General features: G+C 47.5%; 1 protein-coding gene across 8 annotated transcripts in view; it reads left to right on the top strand.

Moving 5' to 3' along the window:
* Positions 1 to 13782, top strand: part of Myh11 (myosin heavy chain 11) — a 123632-nt gene that overhangs the window by 75124 nt on the left and 34726 nt on the right. For all 8 annotated transcript variants that reach the window (XM_019205498.1, XM_010610776.3, XM_010610777.3 and 5 more), the window contains 6 exons: positions 2024 to 2167; positions 7235 to 7330; positions 9158 to 9276; positions 9923 to 10075; positions 10735 to 10908; positions 12190 to 12363. In XM_019205498.1, coding sequence (XP_019061043.1) covers positions 2024 to 2167; positions 7235 to 7330; positions 9158 to 9276; positions 9923 to 10075; positions 10735 to 10908; positions 12190 to 12363 — 860 coding nt within the window. The remainder of the gene's footprint in view (positions 1 to 2023; positions 2168 to 7234; positions 7331 to 9157; positions 9277 to 9922; positions 10076 to 10734; positions 10909 to 12189; positions 12364 to 13782) is intronic.

The following is a 13782-nucleotide window of genomic DNA, read 5'->3' as shown; positions in this document are numbered from 1 at the left end:
AATAAATTTAAGTCTAAAAATGTATGAGAAGCTGGGGATTTAGCTCAGTGGTTCTGCCGCCTGCCTTGCAAGCACAAGGACCTGAGTTCAATCCCTGGTACCAAAATAAATAAATAAATAAATAAATAAAATAAAAATGTAGGAGAAGAATACATACTTTGCTTCCTGTCAGTTTTGTTACTTTGATTAAGAACATTACCGAAAGAAAGTGTGACCTCCCACCTTTGCTGCAGCGGGATTGTGGCAGAGCTCTGCCGCTAGAGGGTGGTGTTTTTATTTAAATCTTGATGTTTGTCTTTCTGGAACATCAGGTATGAGGTAGAGTAATCTTGGATAAAAAGAGGTGCTGAATGGATGTTATACATCAGTAAATGTGGTAAATTGGCTGTTACAGTTTGGGCCGCCATGGGCTAGCTGAGGGCCAATGTTTATATCCCCTCTCCCTCTGCTTTGCACCAAAGTCAGCAGTTTGGTTGTCTCATGACTTGGGTTCCACGTTTGTATTCTGCCTGTGGTCTTCCAGAAATAGGACAAGGTTAATGGCCAATGGCTAAAATTCCTGGGGCCGTGGTATTCTTCATGTCACAACTGGGAAGGGGCTGGGTTCTTAGAATAAAATATTTGTAAACCTATCTGTATTATGGATAAAGAAGTCTTGGTAAAGACCCAAATCCTGTACTTCACTCAGGCATTTCATTTAACCACAAAATTGGAGTTATCATGTGTCTTTGGTCGATTTAATCTCAGGTTTACCAAGTAGCTTCCAAGTGACTTGACCCATAAAAGACCTTAGATGAAAAAAGAAAAGTGTCTTATTGATGTCCCTCCAAGAGTGTTTTAAATCCAGCATAATTAAAGATGGCTGGAAGAGGAAATTTAATGTATCAGAGGTATAATGAGAGCAACTACGATAGGAGAGAAAAGTAATTTTAAATCTGGGGGAAGTACTAAACCACAACAGAGTGGGTGTAACTACAGAATATGACTTTGCAGAGCACAAATTTTAATAGATATAACACCATAAACAAGGAGTTGGCCAATGTTTTTGCTAAAGGGTTCAAGAGTAAACATTCTAGACTTTGAGAATCCTGCAGTATCCATTACACCTATTCAACTCAGACACTAAAATGTGAAAGCAGACCAGGAAATGGAGGTGGCTGTGTTTCAATAAAACTTTATTGACCAAACAACCAGTGGGCCAATTTGCAAACCAAAGATATAAGACCTAACTACTGGATTAACTAGAAATAATTTGAGGAAAGGGAAAGTTGTCAAGAGCTAAATCTTCATCCACAGTAACTGGAGGCCCATAGATAATACCTAAATTTGACACACTCAGTAAGAGCCTATTACATGTAATGGTCTATATATTATAATATACTAATTGTATGTAGTATATATGGTACGGTATATTATGTGTTATAGTATAGTGCATTACATATGTGTAGCACTATTTTATATATATTATTATATATAGTAAACTCATTATATATTAAAATAGTGGTAACCGCCAAAAGAAAGAGCTAAAAGAGATAAAAAGCAGTTATAGAGAAAGGTAGTAATTGCAAAAGGAATATGGCTGGGTGTGGCAGGTTTTTTGTTATAAACCTTTTGGTGGTAATTGATTCTTTTCATGTATATGTATGATTTTGGATAAAAGATAACAATTACCCACTTAGTGATAAGAAATAAGCTCACTGTTCAGACAGTTTTGTTCCTGAAGCTGAGTCCTTGGGAAAGTAAAGCTAGAGGCACCTCTTTCCACTGGGTAGATGTGACCCTGTGTCACCGAGTGTAGCTTACAAATGGAGGCAAGGTTGGATTTTACCTGCCAGGTACCCTGGAGCGGTGTACAGCCTGAACTGCTGTTTGGGGCCACCGATGGCCAGTGAGGCCAACAATGTGTTGATGTAAGAGGAGGGCTTTAACCTGTAAGCCTTGAAAAGGATGCTGGCCCATTCCCTAACGCAAATAGGAAGCAGGAGTGCATCTTGTTGACCCCTTCCCTCTCTTCCTCTCCTAGATGACCTGCTTCTGGAAGGCTTCAACAACTACACATTTCTCTCCAACGGCTTTGTGCCCATCCCAGCCGCTCAGGACGATGAGATGTTCCAGGAGACACTGGAGGCCATGTCCATCATGGGCTTCAGTGAGGAGGAGCAGCTGGGTAGGTTTCATGTGGGCTGGAGACCAGTTCCTGTTTACAACGCGGCTCTCCTGGGGTCAGTACAGAACTCTGTTCCGGATCCCCCGTTTCCTAAAAGGAAAAGTAAAAAGAAAACCAGTTCTAGTGTGGGTGGCTGCTTAACTTTCTAGAAAAGTGACCAAGATAGGGCTTTTTCAGTTGCTGGTGTCCCAAAGTGGCTCAGGCAAGAAGGAAAATGATTCATTCAAAATGTAGAAAAGTTCAGGGAAGCTTCAGGTGCAGCAGGATCTAGGGGCTCACATTTCTTTAGAATCTGGTTTCTTGTCCTCCATCCCTCCCACTGCCGTCTCTTCACAGGCTGCTGCTTTGTGATAGCTGCATTGCTACATTCCAGTCTGTGCATCCTTTGGTTTCTGCCCAAAGATCAGAGTGGATTCCCTGCTTGGGTCAGGAAGTGCAGCCTCCCCAGCTGCAGCCGGTGTGGGGTCCTGAGTTACTCATGCTACTGGGGGTGTGGGAAGCTCGGGAGTGGGTAGAATCTCTAGGAAGGAACCTCGGAGCCATAGGTGGTGATGCTGCCTTGTTGGAAACCGGACACTTGGGCCTGAGAACAGGATGGCTTGGTTGGAGATTCTTGGTCCCAATACTGTGCTTCCGGAAACTCTTTCCCTCCTGGGTCAGATGCGCCCCAGAGTTCAGGGTTAATCTCTTTCAGCAGCATAGGGCAAGATGGTGAAAGTTTCCCACTCTTCTCACGGCCCTCTGCAGCCCCAGGGCATCCCTCATTGCTGAAAAGCTGAGCCCCAGTGATAAACTGGGACACAGAACAAGAAGGCGCTGTGGGTCAGCTGGTGGGTGGGTGGCTCCTGGGGCTTTGGGCCAGGGTCCTGTGCGCCGACTCCACTGCCCCGGACTCCCCAGGGAGGATGCATTTCACTAGGGACATGGGTCAGCTTTGCTTCTAATCTTGGTCTTTTAAAAAAATACAAGTAATGATTAAGTGCTTGCCATGTGCCAGGCATTTGCTAAGCTATTTTCACCCTTAAGATACCAGGATGTTCAGTGGGGTTTGTTTAAATAGTAAAAAATTTGAACAAACTAAAGCATAGGTTACTGTCCTTGTGAAAACAATTGGTGCCATTTAAACTGTTTTGGAATGTTTTGCGGAAAGCGTTGGAAATGCTTAAAATATATTTAAAGTGGAGGTGTCAGCTGACGAGAAATGCTGCATGCTTTATTTACTCTTTCGGCACTGTGGGGAGGTCACTGTTGTCTTTCTCAGTCTGTACATGGGGAAATGGAGGCACAGAGAAGTGAGGGCATTTACCCAGGGACACACAGCAAATTGCTGGTGGATCTGGAGCTCATTCTTGGGTTGCTGGGCCTCCCAGGCCTCTGCTTTAGTCTGTGGGAAGAGAGTTTTTTTTGTTTGTTTTTATTGTTTTGTTTTGAGACCAGCTCACTATATAGTCTGGGCTTATCTTGAACTCGCAGTTTTCCTGCTTCAGCCTCCTGAGTACTGAATTATAGGCATTTGCCATCATGAATCGTACAGAAAGGGAGTTTTTAATCCTTTTAAAAAAAACCTTTATAACCTGTGTCAGGGCCTGCTGGAAACGCAGGCTGGAAGGAAACGTGTATTGTAAGCACAGTTCCCATTGCTGGGCAGGAAGAGATGTCAAATCCCACCCTGAGGCAAGTCTCCCTTTTCAGCACCTTTTTCATTCTTTGTGATGAATTTCAAAGACAGTGTGGCAGTGATAGGTAGCAGGTCTCCAGCTCCTCTCTGACACTTGCTAATCTCCCTTTAAACCTTAGAGAACATGGGGCCCGGGATTTAGCTCAGTGACTCTGCCTCTTGCCTCACAAGCGTAAGGACCCAAGTTTGATCCCTGGTGCCAAAAAGAAAACAATAAACAAATCTCAGAGAACAGGTCATGGTTCCAGGAGCGCAAGCATGGTCAGGCATTAGCCTAGAATTTCTTGTTTGTTTTCCCATTGTTTACTTTTATAGCTACCTCTTTGGGGGGCATGTGAAGCTGACATTTCCCATAAGATCAAGTTTGCTAATAAATGAATGTAAGGAGCTAGAAGTAGGTGAATTTAAATGAAAAAGTAAACAATACACACAGTATTCAGATAGAAGTAGCATTCAGATGGCAAGTGAGAGGCCAGTGCTGGGACAGCCTGAGACCACCGTGGGTGGGGACCCTGGTTACCCGCCCCAGGGGTCTGAGATTCTCCCTGCTCCACCGAGTTCTGCTCTCACAGAGCAAGAGGCACCAAAGCCCAGGAGACCTGTGTCCTGCCTCAGAGACTTCTGAGGAGAGGAAAGGAATTCGCTAGGCCACACAGAGACCATGGCTCTGGAAAGACAGAATGATGACGGAGTCAGTGACTGTTTATTGAGCGCTGCCTCAGGACAATCCTGTGGGGTGGATATGTTAATGGGTCTTCAGATGGTGAGGCACAAGCCCAGAGGGGCTCATATCCCACCTGTGGTCACACAGCTACCCAGAACATGGGTCATTCAACTGACACCGCTCCCAGGTTCCATCCCTATTATTGTTGGCTGAATATTTTTATGTGCAGGTTAGATTTCTATAGTACTATTCACTGTGGCCTTTGTCTTAAACGATTGCTATAAAAGCACTGATTTTTCTACTCTGGTTAGACTGAATCTAATAAGTTAGAGTAAATAGCTGGCTATTAAGATCTTTTAAAAGTTGTTCACATCAGTCCATACCTCCCAGGGTCTGCGTCCCTGCTGCAAAACGCTATTTCCTGTTCCTCGGCAGTAGGGAGGTGGATTTGTTTCCCGAGGCCCCTGTGATTCCTGACTGCAAACTTGGTGTCTGAAAACATCAAAAATATATCCTGTCGATTCTGGAGGCTGAGGCCTGAGGTCGGGGTGTGGGGTGGCCCAGCTCCCCTGAGTGATACCTGGCCTTACCTGTGTCCTGACGAGCCCCCTCCATGCTCCTTGGCGTGTGGCGGTAGCATTCTGATCTCTGCCCCCTGCGAGCCTACCCCGCTGCGAGTTTTCTCTTCTGTCTGAGGTCGCTTGCGCAGGGCCCTCTGGGTAGCGTGAGGCGATCTCACCTCGACAGCCTCCACCTGGTTACATTTAGCAAGGCTTTCTCCAAACACGGTCACCGAAGGTCACAGGTGGACATGTCCTTGGGGACCCCCGTTCTGCCCACTACAGGTGGCTGGCATCGTTGAGCGCCTCCCTGGGCCGTGCCCCGCACTGTATCTGCTGATGTAAACGTCACGGAGTAACTGTGTTCTTACCGTCTCCATCTTGCAGCTCGGGAGCTGAAGCTCAGCGGGGCCGAGCTGGGCTTTCAGCCCAGGACTGCCTCCTCTAGAGTGCTCACTTCTAGCCCTGCGCCAGCCTGCCAGCCAGCACCACCCTTGTTGCTCTTGCGGCCCTTTTGAGTTGGGCGCTTTGCCGTCCATCAACTCCTTGCATGCGTTCACCTGGGTGACCTGCGTTCAGTCACCATTCTTCGGCCATTTCTGTGATGACATTAACTATGCCAGAAAGCACAAGGGCATAGCTCCTGATCGAACAGGAGAGAAAATCTGGCCACCACAAGCCTCTAAAACTTTTAAAAAGTGAACCTCAATGTTTAAATGTGGCTAGATCTCATATAAAACTGCATTTGCATCACCGTTGGAAAAATGAGAAATTCCAGCAACACTGAACTCATTTGCCCTGTGGTAACAAGAGAGGAACCACAGCCCATTCCGGTGCAGTTGTGGTCCCTTGAGTCTCAGAGCCCCTTGGTATCTGCTTTTGGTTGTCACAACTCTATAGGGGGCACACTATTGCCACCTAGTGGTGAGAGACCAGAAATGCTACTTAAACATGTTACCGTGGTGCACAGGAGAAAGCATGTTCTGGCCATAGATTTCAATAATGCCAAGATAAACCTGGGTTAGGCTTCTCCCCTGGGATCCTCAGGGCTTTCAACAATCCCTAGGTTATATCTGAACTTTAAAAGCCATGCGTACAGCATCTGATAGTTTACAAAGCCCCCTTCACAGGTGGTGTATGTGTGTGTGTGTATGTGTGCGCTTTGTTTTGGGTACTGGGGATCAAACTCAGGTCCTTGTGCTTGAAATCCCCAGCCCTTTCACAGGTGTTGTTAAATCGCCTTAGCAATGTCTCATCACCAGCATCCTCCTTCACTTGTAATGGGGAGGGAAGGGCTCCTGGTGCCCACAGCTGGAGCCCTGCCCTCCTGAGCTGGGCCTCAGCCCCCACAGAGGGAGGGCAGCTCCTGTGAAGGGGCAAAATAAGAGAAGGCTGGGTGTCTAGGGCTTGTTCCTGGGACGTAGTAACTTCCTGCTGACCAGAACTCTGGCTGATCTGTCTCTGGTTTTATCTACGCCAAGCACTGGCAGTCAGCGGTCACCTATCTGCACCTACCCAACCTTCCGTCCCCCCTCTTCCCATCCTCGAATCAATCAGTGCTCCTTCCTGTGCTCACATTTGTCTGGATCCTAAAATCGGCTGTGAGAATTCCGAGGTGGTCAGGGCAGGTCACCCTCTTCTCCAAAACCTCGTGGTCTTGTCCGGATTTCTGACATAAAACCACTATCAAGGGAACACGGGCTGAGTGTGGAGGCTCCAAGTAGTCTGGGAACACAGTATATCTGGCTGGAGCCCCCCCCCCCGCCAACAAGTGGGAAAAAAAATCCTGCCTTCTTCATCCTAACATGAGTGTCTTGTGTATCTGGTGGCATACGTTAGGAAGCACAGGGGGGTTTAAATCTTTATTGACATAGGGTGTACATCGAGAAAATTGTGTAGGTCCCAAGTAAACAGTACAGTGAATTTTAGAAATGGAATGCACCTTTTGTTTCGTGTTTGTGTCTATGAGGTCTCAGTCTTTTTCTCTGAAGTTGTAAGTCATTCATTCTTGTTGCTCTGTAGCCGAATTGACCAACATTCCCCGTAAAGCCGCCTTTATAGGTCATTTAATGCCTGACATAACTGTCCCACTTGGGCCACTGTAGCAGGCAAACAGTGTTAGGCAACATTAATGTTGTTGGTCTGCTCTTCTCTCCCCACCTCAGCCATACTGAAAGTGGTGTCCTCCGTCCTCCAGCTGGGAAATATCGTCTTCAAGAAGGAAAGAAACACAGACCAGGCATCCATGCCAGATAACACAGGTACCTGCGACCTGGTCCTGATAACTGATGGCTATGGGCGGGGAGGAGAGCCACAATTTTGGCATTGGTGAAATGTTATCTCCTTTATCCACAGTTTTGCTTTCTGAAGATTCAGTTGCCTGTGGTCAACTATGGTCCAAAAACACAGTACAATATAAGAAGACAGCTCGCAAGCAAAAGGCCACATGCATATAACTTTTAACTTTTGCTGCAGTGTTATCGTTGTCATCACTAATTATAAGTTACTGTTGCTATTCTCTCACTGTGCCTGATTTATAATTAATTTTCACCAGAGGTGTGTCTGTGTAGGAAAGAGCAAGGTATACAGGGTTCAGTACCATCTATGACTTCAGGCACTCACTGCAGGTCCGAGCACACATGCCCCGTGGATTGGGGGCTGGAGCATTTCTGCATGAGGGTATCTGGGAAAGTAGTAGCTGGACTACGTTACCATCACTGTCATCGCTGACTTTGCTCTTTGTACAAAGTTTTCACTGCTGAAAGTTCTTAAATCAGCGTTTTAGGGTAAACGGATCCTTAGGGCTCCGCGATGGTGAAAGTGTTAGAGCTTTCAGTGAAACAGTGTGGCACGAGTGCCATAAGTTTGCCACACCGTTAGGCTCCCGATACTGGGGACTGAACCCCAGACCTTCACATTGAGCTGTCTCCCCAGCTCTTTGTATTTTTTATTTTAAACAGTGTCTCACTAAGTGATTTAGTTGCCCCGGCTAGGCTTGGACTTGCAGTCCTCTTGCTTCACCCTCTCAGAGTGCTGGGATTACAGACAGGCATCACTACAAATGGCTTAAAGACATATTTCTTGAGCAACTACTGTGCACCGGGCATCGGCTACAATGGGAAGCGAGACAGGATTAGTCCTTTAAAAAAAATTTTTTTTGCCTTTTTCCAGTCCTAGATATTAAACCCAAGGCCTTAACACTAAGCTGCATCCCCGATCCTTTTTAAATTTTTTTTTTTAAATTTTGAGACAGAGTTTTGCTAAATTGCTCTGACAGGGTCCCATTCTCTTGTCTATACCTGCCTCAGCTGGCAGCCAAAACCATATTTTATTCCATCCCTTCTGGTGCACTTTTACACGCTCACAGACATATATCTGAGCAATGTAGAGGGGCCTGCAATTTACACAGATCGGCACCTTGTGTCTTTCCCTCCGTACCCATCAATGTCTAGGTCATGTCTCAAATACACCCACTCCCATTGTAACAAAAAATGTCCCCAGACATGGCCAAGTGTCCTCTGGGGACATAATTGTCCCCAGACAGTGGTGCACAGAAAGAAAGATGTTTCCTGTAACTGCTATCTGGTACTGTTTTATTCAGTTCCCACACCAGCAATGCTGAGACGCGTGTCCTAGAACAGAACAAACATTTACTGAATAATTTCTACATCTGTCCCACTACATACCTTCCCTCCCCTAATCCTGTTAACTAGCCAACAAAGTACCTAATTGCTGACCCTTATAAAGCCAAGGAAAACAAGACCTCAGGAATTGAAATAGCTTGGCTATAGTCACGTGATTTGGAGGTGGGGAGGGGGCCAGGACTTAGACCTAGACCTTCCTGACCCTAACCCCACACTGAGGGATACTTCTACCCACCTTGGCATTGTCTCTTAGTGAAACACTAAGCGTGAGATCACCCGTGACTGTGGGCGTTAGGACTCTCTAAGGCTGAGTTCACCACCCTAGGGTTCCCTTCTCCAAGAGCAGCCCAAGGGTACACAGATCACACGTGTCCACGGGGTGGGGTGCCATCCTCTGGGCCTTCTCTTTTGTGATGCACTCAAGAGGTTTCCTTTGTCCTCCAGCTGCTCAGAAAGTTTGCCACCTTGTGGGGATTAATGTGACAGATTTTACCAGAGCCATCCTCACCCCACGTATCAAAGTTGGACGGGATGTGGTACAGAAAGCTCAGACGAAGGAACAGGTAATGATGTTTTTGCCATGTATTCCTGCAGAATGTTGCATCCATCCATCCATCCATCCATCCATCCACTTGTCCGTTCATCCCCTTGGCCACCCACCCACCTAACCATACACCCACCTAACCACCCATCTCCATCGACCTGTTGTCCATCATCATCCCTCCAAGTACCACTCATCCATCTATGCACATCCAACATCCATCCAACGTCATCCACTCTCATCCATCCATTCACCTGCGCAACCATCCAGCTAGTACTAGAATAGTCTAAGTCCTGTGTCAGTTTTTGAGGCCACGCTGCTAAACAAGAACTGCAGAGTCCTTCACTCATGACTTCACCTTGACGCCTTAGTTGTCAGGTACCAGGTCTGGCCTTAGAGATTTCTCTGTGGAAATGACCCACTGCCCCTCAATGATCCTGGGATGGAACAGCTTCCGGGGTCCCCTTGCCTGGGGATAATCTCATTATCCACACAGTCATTCCTTGGGTCTGACCACTTTTACTGCTTCTTATCTTCTGGTTGTAGAGGTGATCTCCTTTGTGAGGAATGTTAAAGGTAGGGGGAGAATAAAAGCCCAAAGCTCCAGCCTGGCTTACATGCCAGTGCAGCTCACTGTGAATAACTGAGTTCCCTTGCTACCACTGCAGGCTGACTTTGCTATCGAGGCTTTGGCCAAGGCCACCTACGAGCGCCTTTTCCGCTGGATACTCAGTCGAGTCAACAAAGCCCTGGACAAGACCCATCGGCAAGGGGCTTCCTTCCTGGGCATCCTGGACATTGCTGGATTTGAGATCTTTGAGGTACAGCTTGGTAGGATCATGACCGCTACAATCGTGGTCCTCTGGGATGAGGCTTCTTCCTCTTAGAGAAATCATTATTTTGGAGAAAAGCATGCAGTTGGCCGCTTTAGAGTAAGAAGCTATCTAGTGAAGGTTAGAAACTTGAGTGTGTGAGAGACAAAAATCCAACAGGGACCGCACTGATTGGTGTAACTGAGACAGCCAGGGGTCCTGCTGGATCCTAGCAACAGGGCCCAATCTGTCGCCTCTCCTCCACCTTCCCATTTTGGTTCTGTCCTCAAGTAGCTGCCCCCTCATGGTGGCAAAATGCTTGCCACAGCTCCAGTCTCTGAGCGATGCTGGCAGAAAAAAAGGACGTCTTCTTTCTAGCAGTTCCAACCCCAACCTTGGATTAGGAGCCTCCCTGATCCCTAACTGCCTGGCCACGTCCACACCGAACACCACTTCCAAGTCCTGCAGTATTTCGTGGAGTGGAACTATGGTTACCGTACTGTATCCCACTCCCGGGCTTGGAGGAAAAGTGTGGGAGAAAGAAAAGCACGAGAGACGTCCACAGCAGAATTTCAGGCCACAGAGCTCTGCGTGAGGCCCGGAGCCTTGCCGGGGCCTCCCCGGGCGGCTCCCTCCCCGGTGCTCACCCCGGCCTGTCGCGTGTGCAGGTGAACTCCTTCGAGCAGCTGTGCATCAACTACACCAACGAGAAGCTGCAGCAGCTGTTCAACCACACCATGTTCATCCTGGAGCAGGAGGAGTACCAGCGCGAGGGCATCGAGTGGAACTTCATCGACTTCGGCCTCGACCTGCAGCCCTGCATCGAGCTCATCGAGCGCCCGGTGAGGGACTGTCCAGCAGGGGGCGCGGGCACACCAGTGCGCATGCGTGGAGCCCTCCCTGCGTGCTTGGCTCAGTCACCCAGGTCTGAAGGGCCCTGAGATAGGACTGAGACCTAACATGCTTGCACTCACCCAAAGGTATTTTTCATTCTGTCCTCCTCCTTCCCTTCTTCTCCTTGCCTTTCCCTTCCCATTCATTCCTTCCCGAAGGGTGAAGACTTCGTTTTGTTTACTGACATATTCCAAACGCCTAAACCTATAGTAGGAGAACAATAAATATGATTTTTTTTGAACTGGGACCAAAAACTCAAAACTCAGGATCCTGCGCTTACGAGGCAGGGAGTGAAACTACTGAGCTAAATCCCCAGCCCTTCCATCCTTTTTTTATTTTTTGAGATAAGGTCTTGCTAAGTTGCTGTTGGCCAGCTGGGTTTACACTTGAAATGTTTCTGCCTCAGCCCACCCAATGTGCTAGGATTACAAGCATGCACTGCCAACCAGAATGTTTGCTGAGCATCTACTATGGGCGTGGGCTCCTTTTTTAGGTGGCAGCAACTTTTTTTTTTTTTTTTGTACGAGGGATCGAACTTGGGTCCTTGTGCTTGCGAAGCAGGCAGTGGAATCACTTAGCTAAATCCCCGGCTCTGGGCTCCTTCTTTAGGGACTGGGGATATAACTGTAAGACAGACACGAGCCTTTCCCTTCTGGAGGAACAGACTGTGAAACAAGACAAACATTGCAAGAAAAACAAAAACAAAAACTCCTCATAAGGCCTCTACAGAAAGTGACTTGGGAAGGCCCGCTTTTGATAGAGCAGTTAGGAAACAGGCTGAGTCCAGAAAGGACCATTCCATCAGGGCAAATGACATGGGAAAATTTGGTGAGGCTCTCGCCACCTTAGCTTAGATCCTCCCAGCCACAAGGAAATGCTTTAGTGAAAGAAATCTTGGGTGAATTTATAAGGACAAAACAACAAATTTGCAGGCTTTGCAAGCTTGTGACTGCATGTTGTCACTAGGGGGCAGCAGTGCACATTATGCTTTGTGGTTGGTTGGTGTCAGCCTTCGATGCCTCGTTCTGTTCATTGGGCTCGGGGTACTTTGAGGATAGATTCTGGGAGTTGGGGTAATGGAAGCAACAATCCATCTTAGATGTAGGTAACTATGGTAACAGCCAGGGGCTGCCTGTGCACTGTTTGCGTGGCAGGTTCTTCCTGGTGAGCCTGAAGCCTGGAGGACCTCTGGTCTCACTGGGCCCCTGCCCTCCGTGTGTCTTCCACAGAACAACCCTCCTGGTGTGCTGGCCTTGCTGGATGAGGAGTGCTGGTTCCCCAAAGCCACTGACAAGTCTTTTGTGGAAAAGCTGTGCTCAGAGCAGGGCAACCACCCCAAGTTCCAGAAGCCCAAGCAGCTCAAGGACAAAACTGAGTTTTCCATCATCCACTATGCGGGGAAGGTATACCCGCTGGTGGGCCCAGGAAAGACTTCTCCAGGGGAGCCCAGGTGGATGGGAAGAGTGGGAATAACCTGGGAACAGCAGAACCCTGGGACTAGGAATCCCAAAGTCATGCAGCAAATCAAACCTCAACCAAGCCCTGTATGTGTCTAAGCATTAGCTGAGTTTCAGCCTCTCTAATAGGTTTCGGCCCTGGTGGCCAGGCTGTTCTCTCTTGCATAGATTCTCAGTCCTCTCACTACAAAGTTAAACCCAACAGGAAGGTCCAGGTGGAACCAGGTGACCAACAGATCTACTCTTGGATTTAACAGAAATCTCCCTGCCATTGCCAGCCTGCTCCATCTGGGGAAACTCGTGACAGCTGTCACCTTTGTCACTGTTATCATATCTTAGTGGCATCCAAGTGTCCTGCATAGCATAGCAAAGACATGGTTTAGTCTGGCCTGCAGAATTATTTTATTGATTCCCCAATAATATCCCCACTGAATCACAGGGAGAGCCAATGTCCTATACCAGGAGCCAGCCAACTACAGCCCAAGGGCCAAATCTGGCCCACAGCTTGTTCTTGTAAATAGGGTTTTATTGGAACACAGCTGTGCCCATTTATGTGTATGCTGAGCTGCTCTTAAGGGCAGCGTTGAGTATTAGTGAGAGACCAGATGGCTCACCAAGCTGAAAATATTGATCCCCTGGGCTGTTCACCCAACTCCCACCTTATAGTCAAGAGAGTACGTATGGCTTTAATCATATAGAGATAATGCTTTCATTTTCCCAACAGTAGAAGTGTTTTCCATTCTCTTCTCAGGTCAGGCCTAGCCATTATTATAACAGCCATATCCTATAATAATCCACTAAACCTGCATTATCAGTTTCTTTCCTTTCATATTTCACAGTAATCAAATTCAGGCTTCAGTTACTATCAGCGTTCAAGTCAGGATGTTCAAAAGCCTTATAGCTCTTTTTCTGTACATCCCTGTATCAAAATCTTCAAGTTATAAAAATAATGCTTATCAAGTATGGGAAAGAAGACCCCACACTTCATTTTAAAACTAAGATTGTTGTCAAGCCTTTTCTCGTGAGGAGGAGGTTAGGGAGGGCCTTGCCACCATTAGACCCTTCTTTGGCTTTTTCTGAAGTCACAGACATCATGCCAGGCTCTGGAGAGGGGAGTGGCCAGAGGAGGAGATGGCTAGTAGTGTGCGTGGAGTACAGAGCTGTCCTGGCAGTGGCTACCATCTGTTAGTGTCCTACTGTGTGCAGCCCTTGAAAGTCCTATACTGATCTGCCACTCTCTCCTTGCTCTTTGTGGGGATCCATCACGGTGGCCACAAAAGTACCTTTCTCTCTGACCTCAGAAGCACTGGGAGGAGATGGGGAGGACTTGATCACTGCCCCAGACTGAAGTGGGGGTACCTGACC

Source organism: Fukomys damarensis, unplaced genomic scaffold, assembly GCF_012274545.1.
Source record: "Fukomys damarensis isolate Sample0158 unplaced genomic scaffold, DMR_v1.0_HiC HiC_scaffold_34, whole genome shotgun sequence".
Classification (NCBI taxonomy): Eukaryota; Metazoa; Chordata; class Mammalia; order Rodentia; family Bathyergidae; genus Fukomys; species Fukomys damarensis.
The sequence above is the reverse complement of the archived record's forward strand: the minus strand, read 5'-3'. Positions and strand labels throughout refer to the sequence as shown.